At 43.4% G+C, this 19011-nt stretch overlaps 1 protein-coding gene across 4 annotated transcripts in view; it reads right to left on the bottom strand.

The window, feature by feature from the left end:
* The window catches only part of DOCK5 (dedicator of cytokinesis 5), a 211331-nt gene that overhangs the window by 143033 nt on the left and 49287 nt on the right, over positions 1–19011 (bottom strand). For all 4 annotated transcript variants that reach the window (XM_032332197.1, XM_032332193.1, XM_032332194.1 and 1 more), the window contains exon 2: positions 7948–8031. In XM_032332197.1, coding sequence (XP_032188088.1) covers positions 7948–8031 — 84 coding nt within the window. The remainder of the gene's footprint in view (positions 1–7947; positions 8032–19011) is intronic.

Below are 19011 nucleotides of genomic sequence, written 5' to 3'. Positions count from 1 at the left end.
ATCCTTCCCTCTTGTCTCCGCCATAGCTCTGTGTAGCTGGTCACACAGGGAGGTGAGGCCAGAGAAAGAACCAAAGTTCTCTGCACTTCTAAGACGCACTGGCAACATTTAGGTTTTTAGGCAGCATGCTCAGGCTTTCTACGATGCTTTCTATTGAATGATTTGCTTCCGCGGGCTGAATAAAATGCCCAAGTCCCCTTATATGCTTTTTGAGATCATAAATTGCTCTCACATTATGACGAGCAAAGTAGAGGCATACATTAATCTTCTCTCTCCAGATATAAGCAAGAGGAGAAAAACCCTATTCCTGTTTGCCCGCAATCGATCTTGAACTTCTCTCTAGGACTTTCTCCTTACACTAGTCCCTCACTGGGTCGTACCTAGCCCCATGATGGTTTGTTGCACCACGTTTCCCACTGGAGATAAGACACCTAAGGCATTTTTGATCAAAGTTCTACACCAAATAATGTGAATGGCCCCCACATTCAGAGGTCTGAAGGGAGCCCGAGTGGTTACGTATGCATGGGATAGAAGGAGCCAGCTCATAGCTTTGCCACCTCCTTGGCCCCTTGATCCCCCCAGGATCCTTTGGAGACCAAAACTTATGGGACACCAAAAGCTCATGAGAACATTCCTCCAGAGCATCCCCCAAAATGTCTTTACTCTCAGGCTGAGCTTGCCTCCTTAGATGTGTGGGCAGCCGTTCACATGGGCCAACTCCAAGTGCCAGTTCATGGCAAAGTAACTGAACAAAGGCACCAATCAGAAAAAAGGTTCTGACCCCAACCCTCGAAGATCCCATGTCTGCCTCATATACAAAGAACAGACATTTTAAGATGGAATTTTAGAAGCATATCCAAACATATCTCAAAAGGAAGAATAAGAAAAGGCATTCTCCTTTCCGTAAGCTTCAATCTGAGAGAAGACTTCTTACCGGCTCTACTTTTTAATTAGTTTTTCTGTAAACACACTCCTGCTGCCACACTCCTCTTTTGAAAAACACATCTCGGGAACATATGTCCCCAGTAGCAGGGAGCTGACAAGCAGTACTTAAGGTAAAGGTCAAACAGATGTGGGAAGTGACCGGCACACTCAACAAAATGCCACACGGCCTCATTTGCTTTCCAGGCTGGTGCCAGAATGTTCGCACGCAGTCCTTATCATAAAATCCAAGCTGTTGGGCTTGCTGCCATTGATGTTTGCGAAAGGCAGTTGTTTTTATAACTAGAAAATGGTGAGACTATGGATTCTGAATTACAATAAACTATCAACAATCCTGACTAATGGGGTAACAAAAGTAAATGAAAGTTACAAACACATCAAAAGCCGTATCTCAGCTTATACCCAGTAAAACTTTATACATGCTGTTTAGAAATGATTTTTTAAACATTAGTTCTGATTTCTTTGTCGTCTGTGACCACTGGGTACGGCTGACCAAAGAGAGAAGGCAAAGAAAAGCAATACGATCAAGGAATGTCAAGGCTACCGGGTAGGGTAGCTGTTCTACAGGACCATAGGATGTTACAACCTATCTTGTTGACTCAGACATTCTGAAAGAGTTCAGTAAGACCCTACTGTGTCAGATGGTCCAATACAGGTCCAATGAGCACATCTCAGAGAGATGATTAAGCCTCCGCATGAAACAAGTTCAAAAGCACTCTCTTCTTTTCCATGCTTCTGTTAAACAAAGTTTTGTCAACCATGGACAAAATCCAGGGCCAGGTAACTCTACCTATCTGCCATAAGACCGCCCACTATACTTGCTCACCGGGAAAAAAATAAAGGGGGGGTGCTGCTTTATAAAGATTCGAGATAAGTACAGCTCAAGTCATAATCCTTATTAATTTCCTTTATTATCAGGGAATGGATTTCTTGATTAAGGTGCATTTTAAAATCAGACTCGTTCTATATAGAAGAAATCACATGAGTATACTAGGGACCTCCTGTATATACACAAATGCTTCTTTTTATTTCAACTTTTCAAGATTACCTGTTTCATCTGGTTCTAACATAATCATTTGTGCTATCCTTTGGGTCCTTACATATTACACTAAAACTGTACAAAGCTTTATGCTGTGCCTGCTTCTGTAGAGCTTGGAACGCCTTTGAGACATTATCTCATTTTGTTATGGCCAACTGTATTATGCTTACCCCCAGAAATCACTGTTAATACCATCCACCCTCTCTCTTGAGCTTGTGAGTAGTTTATGGAGCTGAAAGCGAGTTAACCAATGGATGGGAATCAAACGCAAGAAACCAGTACCCATTGGTGGAACAGCAGACCCTGGGCATTAAATTACTTATGACTGGAATCTGGTTAATCACAGGAGAGGTGAGCTTAATGAAAGAAGGAATGCTGTAACCTTATTTTTCAGAGCACTTTCATTTAATCACTTTCAGTTCAAAAAGTAACCCAATTTTAGAAGCAATGACCATGACACAAAACAAGTTTAAGTGTCCTGCCCAGGACAGTTACCCTTGACAGGGCCAAAACCATCTGAGCTGAAGTAGTCCTTCTGCCTTATCCCTCCACTCCCTGTGCAATCACTCATGTCTTCTTCTGGGCCTGGTAATACCAACTTTTTGCCTCCTGGCACTTTTAAGCATCTGAATTGTTCTGTTTACTTACTTTGGTCACTTGTTTTTGTCTAGCCCTCACTTGAATAAAAACCTTATAAGAACAGGAACCTTGCTGTTTCATCACTCAGGTGACCTCAGTGCCTAGAACATCTCTTGGGCTCAATAAATGTACCTGGCACATATTAAGAGCATAATACTTGCTCAGCAAGTGTTTTTGAATGAATAAATGACCACAACTGGAATCTCCAGATAGCAGTGATTTTTCAGTCATGCCCATGGATCTGGGGTAGGAAAGAACATTCTAGATGGAGAACACCTGTCTCATGACCAAATCCCTTGTCTGGTTAAAGAAGCAAGGACATGGAAAGAAAAAAAAAAAAAAAAAGAATGAACGAACGAACAAACGAGCTAGTGAGCAGCAAAAACATGGCAATGACCACCGGCTGGCTAGGGCCAAAGATGGAGAAAGGAGAGGACACTTGCTTCAGTCCTTGAGGACTTTTGTTCCCTGAAAAAGTCTCTGAAGGAAAATAATTCTCAAGCGCCTACAAAAGATGAGCAGCATCTAGCTTCTCAGTCAATTCTATTTCCCTACCCCTCTTTTTTTTTTTTTTTTTTTTTTTCCCTACCCCTCTTTTTAGTAACAAATGAAGCTCGGGGGCAAGGGGACAGAAAGACATGTGTGATAAGTGACAGCAGCTCACTCATTTGGCCTATTTTGGAGGCAAAACTGAAGCAATCGGTAGTTCTGCAGTTCCCCAAGAGGTTAACCATAAAAGCTACTATATGACCCAGCAATTCCATTTCTAGGAACATACCCAAGAGAAATGAAAACATATGTCTACACAGAAACTTACACATCAATGTTTATGGCAGCATTACTCAGAATAGGTTAAAAGTGTAAACAATCCAAATATCCATCAACTGATGAATGGAGAAATAAAATGTGATATAAGCATACAACAGATTTTATTCAGCTGCAAAAAGATAGGAAGTACTGAAACATGCTATAAGGATGATGAACCCTGAAAACACTACAGTAAGTAGAAGAAGCTAGTCACAAAGGACCACATATTATATGATCCCATTTACATGAAATGTCTAGACTCGGCAAATCTATAGAGACAGAAATTAGGTTGGTGGTTGCTCCAGGCTGGGGGATAATGACCACCAAATGGGTACAGGGTTCCTTTCTGGGATAATGAAAATGTTCTGAAAGTAGAAAGTGATGATGATTGCCCAACTCTGTGAATGGCGTACTTTGTAAATAACCATTGAATTGTACACTTTAAATGGGTAAATTGCATGGTATTTGAAATAGATCTCAATGAAGCTGTTATTAAAAACAAAAGCAAAAAACCTCATGCAATAACCAAATCCTTCTGTAGTCTGCAAAGGACAAGGAAATGTTGGCGCCTCCTGTACTTCCCTCATGGAAGGAGAGCAGCTCTGCCTATATTATCTGGGGCTTTATGGAGATGACCCCCTACCCCTCTTACTCTTCACACTAGCTTGCCTTGCTACAACGGGCTTGCCTTGGTCTCGTATTTGATCTTCAACCATCTAGCAGACTTCTGCAGAACACCCCCTCTACGCCAGGTGCTACGCTAGACACCGACCCTGAAATGAAAGGGGCGCGTGCTTTGCCTTCAAGGGGCTACCACTTTCGTAATTATTCATTCGACCACAGGGCAGGAAACAGCAAAAGGAAGAGTTCTAAGTGGTATTCTGTGGTGGGTTGTGGGCAGAAGAGAATTTTCCATCTGGGCTCCAGAAAGGTGGGCTCCAGAAAGGTAGACTCCTGTCCACATCGGAAAAAGCACACATGGGTCTGGTATGAGAATATGGCAAAGGTGGGGCGGAGCAGAGCGTGCGGTGGGGAGCCCAGGAGCCAAATCCGACAGGAAGCTGGAAGACCCAAAATCCCTGAGGCCATGAAATAGTGCCAGCATTAGCCTTAAATTCCATCTGGCAGTACTTTGGGTGTTTCCATTCTGTTTATTTTTATTTTTTTTAAAGGAAAGAGGAGATGGGGGAAGAGGGAGAGAACTCAAGTTATTACTCAGCATTTCCACCGCGTTTAATGTTTGCAAAGGACTCCTGCCCTCACTCAGTCCTGCACTGCCTGAAATAATAAAGGAATCTGAGAACCCAGCCAAGAACTCGAAGTACTTAGGAGACAGAAGAACCTATCGCTGCATCTGGCAAGGCAGACACTGTTAAAAAAAATTAACCCCATAAAATAAGCACTAAAAAACTTAATCCAACATAATAATCTCTGTAAAACTGACAGGCCACTTGGTGGTGGCAGATTAACTCTGGAAGCTCATGTTCTAAGTCTGCCCATTCATACCTTGACACATGGCAGTTTTGCTGAATGGGCACGGAAATCCTTTTTTTGACATGAAAGGGTCCTGTGGCACACCCAGTATTTTATGGTAGCAATTAATAGGCACACCAGCTTCCTGCTGTCAGGACTAAGAGCACCAGGATCATCATATTCAAGATACAACATCTATCACCTGGCAGGTTTCTGTGTGACTGTCTATCAGCAGCGCCAGCACCGGCAAGCCTACCGCTGTATGAGCTGCAAAACGCTAGAAGCACTGTGGCTTCTGGACTCAAGCTTGAAATGGATGTGTTTGTGTGTCTCTGATTCCATTTATCTTCAACCAAGCTCTGTGACCCCATCAGCTTGCTCCAGAGGAGTGCCTCCTTTCAGAATGTTCATTGGTCAACTGGGAGACTACTCAGTTAAGTACAGAGAGGATGCAAATATGAAATGGTCATTGATATGAATCCTATGAGGACAAAGTGCTTCAGTTAGCTATTTCAAAAAATATGTTGGGGTCACATAGAGACCAAAAAAAGAATTTTGAGGGGCGCCTGGGTGGCTCAGTGGATTAAGCCTCTGCCTTTGGCTCAGGTCATGATCCCAGGGTCCTGGGATCGAGCCCCGCATCGGGCTCTCTGCTCAGCAGGGAGCCTGCTTCCTCCTCTCTCTCTGCCTGCCTCTCTGCCTACTTGTGATCTCTCTCTGTCAAATAAATAAATAAAATCTTAAAAAAAAAAAAAAAAAGAATTTTGAAAATGTATTCAAAAGACATCACCTACTTTATTTCCAGTCAATTCTCCACTCTTCCCTCCCACACTCCACAGTACACTTAGAAAAATTTAACGACCCAACACACACATACACACACATATACGTACACACGTACTGAAAATCTAACATGGTAAAGTGGGAATTACAAGGTCAAGATCTGAAAAAGACCAAAACCCAGAAAGATGAGACCAGCATGTGAGGCTGGTTTCTTGTTGGGGCACCTGCCAAATTAAAAAAAAAGTGTCCTGAATGGCTGAGCAGCATTTCTGATGGCCTCATGGATCCAGGAGAATCACTGGATTGCCACTGAGTTGGCTGTAATTTCAGAGAAAGTAGACTAAGGAAAAATCATTACTACAGACAAAGATAATGGTGGTAGATTTAGTAAACAGTAATTAAAAGTTCAAACTGCTTAATATAACAATTCTAAAGTTAAACTTGTATGTACCTAAAAACAGGTCTGAGAATATATAAAGCAAAAAACTGACATCAGTGTAAATCACTGCTGATGTAAACTGCAAGCACGGTGGAAGAGTTAATGGTTCTCTCAAGGACGGAAAATGCAGAAAAACGTGTTTTGGGGGGAAAAAAAAAGACGGAGAAATCAGAACCTGATTGTCATCTATAGAACTTTCACCCCAAGATCTTAATACACATTCTTTTCAAGCCCATATAGAAAAGGTACAGAAATCAAACGTACACCTTTCACCTGTACAACGCAAAAATGTGGGCCCACAGATAGGCTAAATAGAATGGAATAATTTTTTTAAGACTTTATTTATTTATTTGACAGAGAGAGAGATGACAAGTAGCAGAGAAGGAGGCTCCCCACTGAGCAGAGAGCCCGATGCGGGGCTCGATCCCAAGACCCTGAGATCATGACTTAAGCCAAAGGCAGAGGCTTAACCCCCTGAGCCACCCAGGTGCCCCTAGAGTGGATTAATTTGGCTCCTGACAAAGAGGTATGACCAGTAAGTTTTGAGGGGACTATGGCTTCAATAAGCAAAGGAGTCCTGAGATGAGACGACAGCGGATTGTCCCTTGTGCCTCAGAGACTTAGGGACTGTATGGAATTGCTGTTGGGCTGGACCTGAGATGGTGAGGATGAAAACAGAAAAGACCGTAGAGTGGGAACAGTCCACACAGCACCCCCTTGCTTCTCTCTTCCCCTGGAGCTGCAGGATTGTACTTTGATTTGTGTGGAAGGGAGAAGCAAAACCCTGCCCTCTGCCTAAAAATAAAGGGAGGCAGCAGGAGTAACAGACTCTTCTGTGCAATTGGGCAGAATGACTTAGCTTTTCTATGGCCAAACGCTGCTTCCTGTGCCCCGCGGCTTCACAACCCTTCTTCCCCATCCTAGGAATCCACATTAGGTTCTTGGTGACCACCTCTGCCATTCCACCATCACCAGCACTTACTGGGATGAAGGGGAGTACAGATCCTGAAAATCTAGAGACCCTGATTCTGACAAGCCTCACTCTATGAAGAAAGTCTGCCTAGCGTCCCACCTCATTCCTGTCTCAATCTTCAGAGAGAATAAATGGGCCCTCAAAATTGGTCTTTGCTTTGACCTTCAACTTTAGTGGCCTGGGTCCGTGTCTGTTGTACTCAGGGATTTGACATGTGGATGTATGGAGGAGTCCAGCTAGGAATCCGAGAGCTTGAGTTGGAGCTAAAACTTGGGGTGGGGTGGGATGTGGCAGGGGGAGCGGGGGACATAACGCATGCCTCTCAGACCATTGGGAATCCTGTGTACTACCCTGCAGTCCACTAATAGGTTAACCAGAACCACCTCCCTGGCCCGAGCTCGTTGCAAGAATACATTTAGTGGGCTTTACTGGATCGGCTGTAGCCCTGACCTAATTCTGTGAAAGAATCTCAGACCTGTAAGTCTCTCCTTCATTTCTCCCCCAATCTGGCAACATTTAGTGCTGAGTAGAAAAAAGCCACTTAATCAGCACTGCTCCTTGGCACGACAGCCAATCTGGTGTCCAACGTGGCTCGTCCCAAGCCAGCCCTGCGGCAGACCCTTCGGCATCCCATGCTTGGGCTTCAACAACTTGTATACTTTGAGTTTCGGGCGTCTGGGCACCTCTGCATTCAACGGGCTGTTCTGAAATCGCCCTCGGTACGAAACTGTATAACCTAAAGTCCCACCTCAGGAAGTAAAGCATGTTGATGTTTGCTCTAAGTGCCTCATTAATAAGTAACTCCCACTGTTTTTCCCCTTCCCCGACTGGCAGAAGGCCATCCAGACTTACCCTCGTACATCTCCAGGATGTGAACCGTGTCTCCAATCTGCAAGGAGAGCTCCACATCTTGAGAGGCGTTGTAGTTATAGATCGCTGGAAAGGAGAATACAGGGGGGAAATGGTGTCAGTGGTGGGTAAAATACGAGACACTGAGCAGCACATGCGGCGGCTCATGAATTACTTATTTAACAGACAACCGTCTGTCTCGTACTTCCGTGTGAATCACCCACTGCAAAGCAGAGAACATCCTCCTCAACCCCCACGACTGGCATGTCCCAGTCACTCTTCCACCCGACAAAAACTGGCTGGTTGCCTACGGCATATTGTGTTAGAGACCAGTGGTGGCGACAAAACACAGATGTGGGTCCTTGTCCCAGGGGTTCTTAATCATCTCAGAGGAGGAGGAGGATAGTCAATGTAAAATATTAGAGACAACTAAATTTAAATCGTGGCAAGAGTTATGAAAGAAAAAAAAAAAAAAAACAGGCAAGGGGCGCCTGGGTGGCTCAGTCCTTAAGTGTCTGCCTTTGGCTCAGCTCATGATCTCAGGGTCCTGGGATCGAGCCCCACATCGGGCTCCACACTCAGTGGGGAGTCTGCTCCAGGGTTCTCTCTCTCACTCTGCCCCTCCCCCTGCTCATGCTCTTGCTCGCACTCACTCTCTCTAACATAAATAAATAAATCTTTAAAAAAGAGAAAGAAAGAAAGAAAGAAAAACAGACTATAATGAGAATATGCTGTGGGGTTCTTTAGGTCGGTCCCCTTATTCATCAGACAACAGCCAGCCTACAACACCACTGAGGTTATGATCTCTAAGACACAGAATAAGCCATCTCCTCGCTTCCCTGACACAGTAACTGGGAGTCAAAAGGCACTGTGGGTCCCATCTACCTGGGAGGAACAGAATGACATGGTGCCCTGCAGACATGGCTGCCTTGTCCCAGTTCCAGGCATCCTGGGGACCTGGATGGCCCCAGCACCTCCTCATCAAGGTCACCTCAATCACCACATTCTTAAGACTGGCAGAGACTGGGACAGATTATGAAAAACAAGTTTAGTCTTATAATTCAAAAAGACAACCTAATTTTATTTATCTATCTATTTATTTATTTTTAAAGATTTTCCTTATTAATTTGACAGAGAGACGAGAGAGAGAGAGAGAACAAAAGCAGGGGTAGTGGGAGAGGGAGAAGCAGGCTTCCTACTGAGCAGGGAGCCCAATACTGGGTTCGATCCCAGGACCCTGGGATCATGACCTGATCGGAAGGCAGACACTTAACGACTTAGCCACCCAGGCGCCCCAACAACGCAATTTTAAGACGGGTAAGAGCTCTGAAGAGACATTTTACCAAGAATCATAAGCTGGCTAAGATACATGAAAAGATACTCATCATCATTAGTCATCAGGGAAATGCAAATTGAAACCACAATAAGGTAACACTTCACACCCGCTAGAAGGGCTATAGTTTCAAAAAGGCAGACAACCAGTAAGAATGTGGAGACTGAAACCCTCAGACATCATGAGCAGAAATGCAAAATGGCCCGGTCTCTTCAGAAAACAGGTGGATGATTACTTAGAAAGCTAAATGTAAGTTCCCTCTGTGGCCCAGCAATGACATTCCCAGTTATCTACGAAGAGAAATGAAAACTCGTCTACACAGCAAGTTTATGTGAATGCTCACAACTGCTGAGGTAGGCAGAAACACAATCCCCCAGAAGACAGCCACAACAAATTTCTAGAACCTGTGTGTGGCCGAACATTTGAGTATGTGAAGGATCTTCAGAGGAAGACCTTTTTCTGGCTTACCAGGGTGGGCCCTGAAGGCAAGCCCATGTATCTTGGTGAGAGAGGGTCAGTGGGAGTTTGGGGAGATGCACAGAAGAGAAGGCAACATGGAGATGGAGGAAAGGGAGCCTCTAGAAGGAATACGGACCAGCAACACCTTCCCCTTAGACTTCTGGTCTTCAGACCGTGAAAGCATACATTTCTATTGTTTTTAAGCCACCAACTTCACAGGAATTTGTCACAACAGTCAAAGGAAACAAATACAGCCGACACTTGTATTTGCAATAGCCAAAAAGTGGAAACAATTCATCAACTGACGAATGAATAGATATGTGAACTAGGGTATATCGGTATGATGGAACACCACTCAACAACAGAAAGGAATGAAATACGGACGCGTGCTACAACACAGGGGAACATCAAAGGCATTATGCTAAATGACGGCCCTATGCGAAATGCCTATTTTAGGCTCCCATTTATTTGCAATGTCAAGAACAGGCAAATCTATCAGACCTGGTCCCACCAATTACTGGTTGCCTGGGCAGGGAAGAGGAGGCAAGAGCGACAGAACACAGCAGGCACGAGTGAGGTTTTCAGGAAGGTGGAAAGATCCTCAAACTGGATTGAGGGGATGGTTACACACCTCTGTGAATTTACTAACATCTATTGAACTATATATTTCAAAGGGTGAATTTTATAGTACATAAATAGTGTTCAATAAAGCTGTTTTTTTAAAAAGTAGGTCTAGTTGTTACCCTCACTTTTAATTAGGGATCTGCATCCTTTCGGGAAGAAAGAACCACCTCAGAGATTCACTTCTGGCCATTCTCCTGAGGATTCAAGGAACCGAGACATTCCCCATCTCTGCAGCTCTAACGAGCACGTGAGGGTCGTCATTCAATCCATCTGCCAGATCCCACAAGGGTCACTAAAAAATGGAGAAAAGGTATGCCCGCACTGTGAACTGTGGGTACTCACTGCTCTTTCTGAAACCTGCAATGCACCCTCTGTCTGCCACCTGACCACAGGCTTTTCCTTACCTCACAGTCTATCTGTGAATGGAAGGAGCACACCTCTAGCACATCTTTTATCAAGCGGCCTCTCTTTCTGGAGAGACTCACCCAAAGAGTGTTCTTCTGTAGTCCTGGCACAGAAGCCTGGACAAATTATGCTGAAATTAATTTACTACTGAGCTTTTAGACTAGACTGAATTCAGAACAAGGTTGGGCTAATGAAGTGGGTTCGCAGAAACTACCTCTTCATGGGCCACGGGCCATTGGCTGCTAGTCCACGGAAGTTCTCCTTCATCTGAGAGTCAGGTCACTCAATGGTTTTGCCCACGGAAGTATATGTCTGGTTTTCCATAGAAAACGTACATCTCATAGCCTTGACTCTCCCTAGGCCCCATTCAGACTCCCACGGAACCTGCCTGTTCCTTCCAGAGGCCCTGCTCACAGATGGAAACAGGAAGTAATGAGGTTGCTGTGTCACAATGTGTTGTGTAATGACCAAGGTCTATCTCTTCCTCATTCTTGTCATCAGGAAGGTAGGCAGACACTCTCACAGGCAGCACCTAGCACAAACACCTACAAAGGACTGTTGTAAACATACACACACACACCATAAACCATAACTCCTAGATTCCTAAATCCTCCTGGCCTTAATTATCCCCCGTAACCTCCATCATTGGCCAAATTCTGCCCTCTGCTCCAGTCAAGACTCTAACAGTGTCCCCTAAATTCCATGCTCAAACCATGGTTTATCCCTACTTGGAACAACAACAGTTCATCTTCTGCTACATAACCACCCGAAGCTCACATTCACAATTCCGTTCGACAAGCAACCACTGACTCCCTATCACCCTGCATGAATCTGTTTCTTCTGACATCTGACGTCTTCTCCTTCCAACACAGTTTGGGTTGTTAATCTCAGATAATCTTGGTTCTTATCTGCCCCAATCAGAAGGCAAACTCCTCACGCATGTGGCTCTGGCCGCACACTATTTATGTGTCTTCCACATTGCCAGGCATTGGATTAGACCCAAAGAACATGCTCAAGACACAACGATGACTTTTACAGAATCGACCAATCGATTCAGTCCTTCAGCGCTTCTTCCCCAAACCTTAAGACGCTTCTGTCTTCCTGAGAAGCAACAGCTGTGGTCCCCTAGCCCTCATGAAAGAGATATCAAAATCACTTCTCCCACCACTTTTTGTTTATTACACAAGAGAGAATCTGCTTTTTCAACCCAAGCTTTCAGAGGGATTTCCATGGGAGGCGCAACCCTTAAATGTCTTTCACTGGTGTAAAGTCACCAGGTAGAGGACATTCACCAGTTTCATGTCTTCAGGCAGAAGTACCAACAAGATTTCCAATCACTCAGAGTTGTCATTTTTTCGTTCCAACGATGCACTTTGAACCTTGCCCTCCCTCTCCCACTCCCGGTACCCCTCATTTCCATTGTATTTTATGTTTTCCCTTCCATATGTAATACAGTAACTCTAAGAAGTGTGTGCCACACACCACAGTATTTATTTATTTATTTTAAAAAGATTATTTATTTATTTATTTGACAGAGAGAGATGACAAGCAGGCAGAGAGGAAGGCAGAGAGAGAGGAGGAAGCAGGCTCCCTGCCCAGCAGAGAGCCCGACGTGGGGCTTAATCCCAGGACCCTGAGACCATGACCTGAGCCTAAGGCAGCGGCTTAACCCACTGAGCCACCCAGGTGCCCCACCACAGTATTTAATAAGGAAACAGATTCAGAAGGGGTAAACACCTTGCCCCAAGTAATTCAGCTTTATAAGCAGCAAGGCTGTTCCTAATGCTGGTGATGATGCCTTCGTCGTATTTTATAAGGCTGCTCCCAAATGGTGAAGGAACAGCCTGGAAACAAAGAGAGGAGCCTCAGAGATTCTCAGGATGATGTCTGCCTTAGATTTCTCCATAAAACGGAAATCCGACTTCCAAACACAAGCTTTATTATACGAAGCAGTGACTGGTAATCACGTTGTCCACTAGTCTGGAGCTATCTGGAGAACAGGCATACAACTAGCTCTCAGTGGACGGTGCTTTCTTCCTGGAATGTGAGTAATTATTGCAAAGACAGACAGATAAAGGGAAAATAAGGGAAACACTGAGGGTTAAACAAAACACTATTGAAGACTCAACTATACCACTTACAAACACATGACCTTGAATGAGTTCTCAGTCTGAGCCTCGGTTCCCCATCTGTAAACTAGGCATCAGATCAGATGACTCTAAGGGTCCCTGTGGCTCCAACAGCCTCTGATTCATGAGGTGATGATAAGAAGCAGGAGAAACAAGTTGTGCTGTGTTGAACTAGCAGGCCCACCACAATCTCTTGTTTTGTCTGAGGAAATTAAACAAGAACAGGGAGTTGCTGAATATAAATTGCCTTGTTGGCTGCTATGTGTAAGGTTGGGAAAGACGAATTGCTGGAATTTTTCCCCAAGCAGCTTACTGTTTATATCATGAAAGTGTAATTTTGCAGAGCTAAGTAGACAAGACAGTATGTCTGCAAATCTAAAACAGTTTGCATTTTACCAAATCTTTGATTTGGCCTTTTCTTTTAAACCAGGCTTCTATGAGAGAGGTAAAAAGAAGGTTAGGGTCTTAAGATCATGCAGTAAGAAAACAAAAGAATACACGAACAGGCCCCAAAACAAGGATCAGTTTCTAGAGTGAAAAGTCTATGCATTACTAGCATTTCATCTTCCTAATAAATTAGGTTCTTTCATGAATCCTCAAATTACACCCCCTGAAGAATAAGTCAGACATGACTTTTCCTATCAGTCATTTGGTAGACTCCACAAAAGAAAAATCCAGCAAACACAGACCAATGTTCCAATTTGAATTGTTTACTATACAGAATATTAAAAAATGGCCAAACTTCATCTTTTTCAGTATTATCTTGATCTACCTACTTTCGACCATTAGAACTACAAAAACAAAAAAGATTCCACCTTTGATCTTTGCCCCAGACTTAATGCAGTACGTCCCCAAGGGCCAAATGGACTTTTCTTTCTTTTGCTCTTTAATTCCAGTCTACTCTAAGGATCAGAGAATAGACTCAACAGCAGGTCTGACCCCAAGAAGTGTAAATCTATGGCTTTACACTAATCATTCTTTTTTTCTTTTTTTTTTTTTTAAGGATTTTATTTTATTTTATTTATTTGACAGATCACAAGTAGGCAGAGAGGCCAGCGGGGATAGAAGAGGAAGCAGGCCGAGCAGAGAGCCTGATGTGGGGCTCAATCCCAGGACCATGAGATCATGACCTGAGCTGAAGGCAGAGGCTTTAACCCACTGAGCTACCTTGGCACCCCTACACTGATCATTCTATTTAGGTTCCAAACTCATCTTTTTAGGATGAGATGACCATGCTGGCACTTCTCTACTCAGAAACATCCCAGCCAGGGACCACCAAGTAAGGACAGCAGCTTACATTTCTCCCCCATAGTACTCCAAGGACAAGGCTCTTACAGGATCCTTAACTTCATTCTCCAGACTACTAAGGAGATGAGTGAATTTATCAACCAATTTTTTGGTGATGCTTTAAGAAATCTCTGTTTTAAGGATTATATCTCTTTGTAGACGAAACTAGTAAATACCCTTAACAGGAGAGATATTTCACAGATATTTCAACTATAGTTTACAGACTGTCTCACTGTTACCACATGATTTCTAGATACCACCTCATTTAAACTCATAGGAAATTAAGTTTACCTGGAATGTCTAAAGAGGAAAAGCTGAAAAAGGCAAGTCACAATTATAGGGGGAAACTTTATATTCTACAAATATGTGGAGCTTTCTCCCACAGCTTCCCCACCTAAAAAGTGGAGGCAACAGTACATTCTTCATAAGGTTTTGTGAAGCCCAAAGAGGAGAAGGTATGCAGAATCCCTAGGACCATGACCAACACTTGGTAGACGCTGAAAAAATGGCAGTCATTTTCCCTTTCTCGCCCAGTCCAGCTCCCCTACTTTGAAAATGGTGGCACCCATGTCCTCGAAGATGGACATTTGCCCCCTTACCAATAAGCCAGTGAAAAGTCATGCAATGAAGTCTGCAAATCAGGAAGGCGTGCAGAGAAGCAGAACAAGCTAGCCCCGCAGTCCTTCCAGGGTAAAGGTTGCCGGGCAATTCAGTACAGGTGTCCCTAAGGGCAGCAAAACCACTATACGACAGGCAGTTGAGAACAGAGCTCCCCTAAGAAGGAGCATGAGAGTGAGGGAATATTTTAATATTTTAACCATTTTCTTGCCATCCCTTCTAGTATTTCTATAGTGGATCAACTGAGGAACCAGCGTTTATATTCAGAATACCAAAGATGCTTCAATCACGTACTCATTGTAGCACTCTCTACCTGGGTACAACATTAAAACACATTCCAATATTACTCATACCTTCAGTTTTTTTTTTTTTGTGGTTTTTTTTTTTTTTAAGATTTATTTATTTATTTATTTAACAGACAGAGATCACAGGTAGATGGAGAGTCAGGCAGAGAGAGAGGAAGGGAAGCAGGCTCCCCACTGAGCAGAGAGCCCGATGCGAGGATCGATCCCAGGACCCCGAGATCATGACCTGAGCCGAAGGCAGAGGCTTTAACCCACTGAGCCACCCAGGTGCCCCCCCCCCCCCCCGCCTTCAGTTCTATTAGCTTCTATTTGTTTCCACTGATCTCTTTATTGTTAAGAAAAAGTAAAAGAGAAAAAAATCTGCGGGCAATTAAGGCAGGGTTTTAATGATGAAGTAAAAACAAAACACAAACCTGGCCTACTACTAAGCCTAGAACACCTTCCCCCAACAAAATAAGGTATGAATCAGGTTCTTCTTGTTATGCTTTCTTACTAAATACAAACTAAACAGAACTGAGATAAAAAATGATCAGATCTAAGACTGCGTCCAGTTTACTGCATCTAATTTATGGACAGAAATCACAGCTGAGAAATAGAGAATCTGAAGATAAAAGCCACGGCTTACTGCAGACTCTAGAACCGCCCTGAAACCATAGGCAAAAATGTGAGTATTTTCTCCACACATACATGGATTAGAGACCAAACACAGTTCACTGAGAAGAAGAAATGGTCCCAACCAGGTTGTGAAACTCATCACTTTGAAAATATCAGTCTGAAAACGAGAATATAAGAGCAGCGGGTTGGGACCTGGGCTTACATCTCAGTAGGGTGTGTCCCAGGACAAGCTTCACTGGTCGCCTTCCCACCACAGATCACATCCAGGAGGGTCTGAGAACGGAACCCCGGCGCCTTCCATCTTATATCCATCACAGTCACATCTTGCTGCCAGCACAGCGAGAAGACAGAATGTGTGTGTATGCGGCCAGGAGGAGAGCGGAATGAGAAGAGCAAACAGCTGGGAAGAAGCTGAAGAAATCTGGGAAACCATTTGGTCCAATCTCCTTGTTTCATACATGAGAAATTGTAAGCCGTGCACGTGGGTGTGTGTGTGTGTGTGTGTGTGTGTGTGTGTGTGTGTAGCTGAAAAGTGACATGAAGGTAAAACCTACTTACAGTCAGGCCACTGAAGATCCTTCCCACAGCTTGGCCAGGAAAACTACCATCCCAGACTCTCTCAGTCATTTAATCATCAGGCTTCAATGTCCTCATCAATAAAATGACATTTGTGAACGGGTATTTTACCTGCCTCTTAGGGTTGTTATAAGAATAAAATGAGGGGCATCTGGGTGGTTTAGCCCAGTTAGCCTCCAATTCTAGATTTCAGCTCAAGTCCTGATCTCAGGGTCGTAAGATCGAGCCCTGCCCTGGGCTCCATGCTTAGCATGGAGTCTGCTTAAGCTTCTCTCTTTCCAGGGTGCCTAGGTGGCATTTGCCTTTGAGAGGCTGGCATTGAGTCCTGCATCTGGCTCCCTGCTCAGCAGGGAGCCTGCTTCTCCCTCTCCTCCTCACTTGTGCTCTCACTATCTCTGTCACTATCTGTCTCTCTCTTTCTCAAATAAATACTTCTTTTAAAAAAAGATTCTTTCCCTCTCTCTATGCCCTGCCATTGCTTGTGCACACACTCTCTAAAATAAATAGAAGAATAAAAAAATAATAAACTGAAAAGAAATATAAAAGTGAGTAATTTTTAGTGATATCTTTAGAACCAAGGTATTTCAGCATAGAAGACACAAATAAAAAAAAAATCTGGGCTCAGGTATGTGAATTGGAAATATTATTATGAATTTGGAATTATTTTCCTAAAAACATATATTTTATGTATGTTTTTCACTTCCACTGTGACTATACTGGACTAGAGAACATATCAGGGATTAAATGAACTCTCTCGTCTTGAAAAATAGGCAAAATGGGACTAATGATGTTCGGGCACCAAACAGCATGCAGTGCAGGAGAGGGATGCCCGAGAGGATGGAATCAGATGAGGTAAGTCTACAACTGCCTCTGGTTACTTCTTGAAAAGTCAGATCTCCAGTCAAAAGTAGAGGGAGGAGAAACCCAAACAGCACCTGGTAGTCACCCTAAGATGAGGAAACAGAGTTGAGAATTCCAGGAGGTCCAGGTGGCCAAGATACGCAGGACAAAGAATCAGAGAGGAGTTTCCCCCCGAGTCTACAGCTGCGTACTGCTCAGTCCATGCACGCAAAGAAAATACCCAAGGTCAAAGAAAAGAACCACTAGAAAGGAACAGAAAGAGCAATTTCCACACCTCACACAGGGCTGGGAACCGTTCATGTTTTCCACAACCAGCATGGAGAAGCCTTGCGCGATGTGGCCACTACTCTGAGTACGGGAAGAGCAGAGCCTCGGTTGTGCAACCCAGCGGGCCCACAGGTACAGGCTGTGCTGGTCCAGCCTGACCAAGATCAAATGCAAACACGGAGAGAATAGGTGTCCTCATAACTTAACTGCATCCCAGAACAAGATCCAAACTCCCAACAAAATAAGATTTACAATGTCCAACCTCCAGTTCAAGACTTAGCAGGCATGCAAAGAAGGATGAAAATATCATCCAAGGTCAGGAAAAAAATGAAACAGTAGAAAAAGACCTAGAAATGACAAAGATCAAGCAATAAAACTCAACTCAGGTAACTAAAGGAGTCAAATCATACAAAGTATATTCTTTGACTACAATGGAATTGAACTAAAAATCAGTAATAGACATTTTAAAAATCCCAAAGTACTTGAAACTGAGCAACATACTGCTTACCAGCCCAAGGACCATTCAAAAATCAATGTAACCGGGGCGCCTGGGTGGCTCAGTGGGTTAAGCCTCTGCCTTCGGCCCAGGTCATAATCTCAGGGTCCTGGGATCGAGCCCCACATCGGGCTCTCGGCTCGGTGGGGAGCCTGCTTCCCCCTCTCCCTCTGCCTCTGCCTATTTGTGATCTCTCTCCCTCTGTCAAATAAATAAATAAAATATTTTTTTTTTAAAAATCAATGTAGCCTACCACATTAAGAAGAAAAAAATATGATCATCTGTATAGATGCAGAAAGGCATTTGATAAAATTTGATATCCCTGCACGGTTTAAAAAGAAAAAACTGTCAGCAAATTAGAAATATCTTCATCTGATAAAAAGCATACATGATACACCAACAGCTAACATCATATCAAACTGTCAAATATTAAGCGTGCTTCCCTAATACCGGAACAAGGTGAAGACATTGGACATCTGCTCTCATCACTTCTATTCCACATTTTAATGGTGATTCTAGCTACTATAATAAGGCAAGAAAAAGAAATAAAAAGTTTTCTAATTGGAAAGGATGACATAGAAAATAACATGATCATCTACACAAAAGAGTTACCAGAACAACAAATGAGTTTAGGTGGTGTCAGGACCCAATTTTTGTCAATATACAGAAATCCTTTGTATTTTTGTATACTATAACCAGGAAACTAAAACTGGGTTATGATGTAATGTGCATTTCTTCCCACAGATTCTCAGGGAAATAGCTTGAAAACCAGTGCTCCAGAGAAACTCTTACACAAATGTACAAAGAAACAGGTACAAGAATGTTCACAGAAGCAGCGTCTGTAGCAGCAAAAACTGGAACCATTCAATGTCCATTGAAAGGAAAATGGAGAAATTAATTATGGTATATTCAAACAGACAGTACAGCAAAGAAAATGAATGCATGCAAATCCGCACACATACCATGAATAAAATGTTGAGCAAATAAAAAAGAATCACTAGAGAAATATACACAAGATGACACTTTTCAGAAAATTCAGAACCTTGCAAAACTAAATGATTTAGGCTTTTGAAATATGCACGTGTATATGGT

Source organism: Mustela erminea, chromosome 2 (genome assembly GCF_009829155.1).
Source record: "Mustela erminea isolate mMusErm1 chromosome 2, mMusErm1.Pri, whole genome shotgun sequence".
Taxonomy (NCBI): domain Eukaryota; kingdom Metazoa; phylum Chordata; class Mammalia; order Carnivora; family Mustelidae; genus Mustela; species Mustela erminea.
This window is presented reverse-complemented; position numbering and strand designations above follow the sequence as displayed.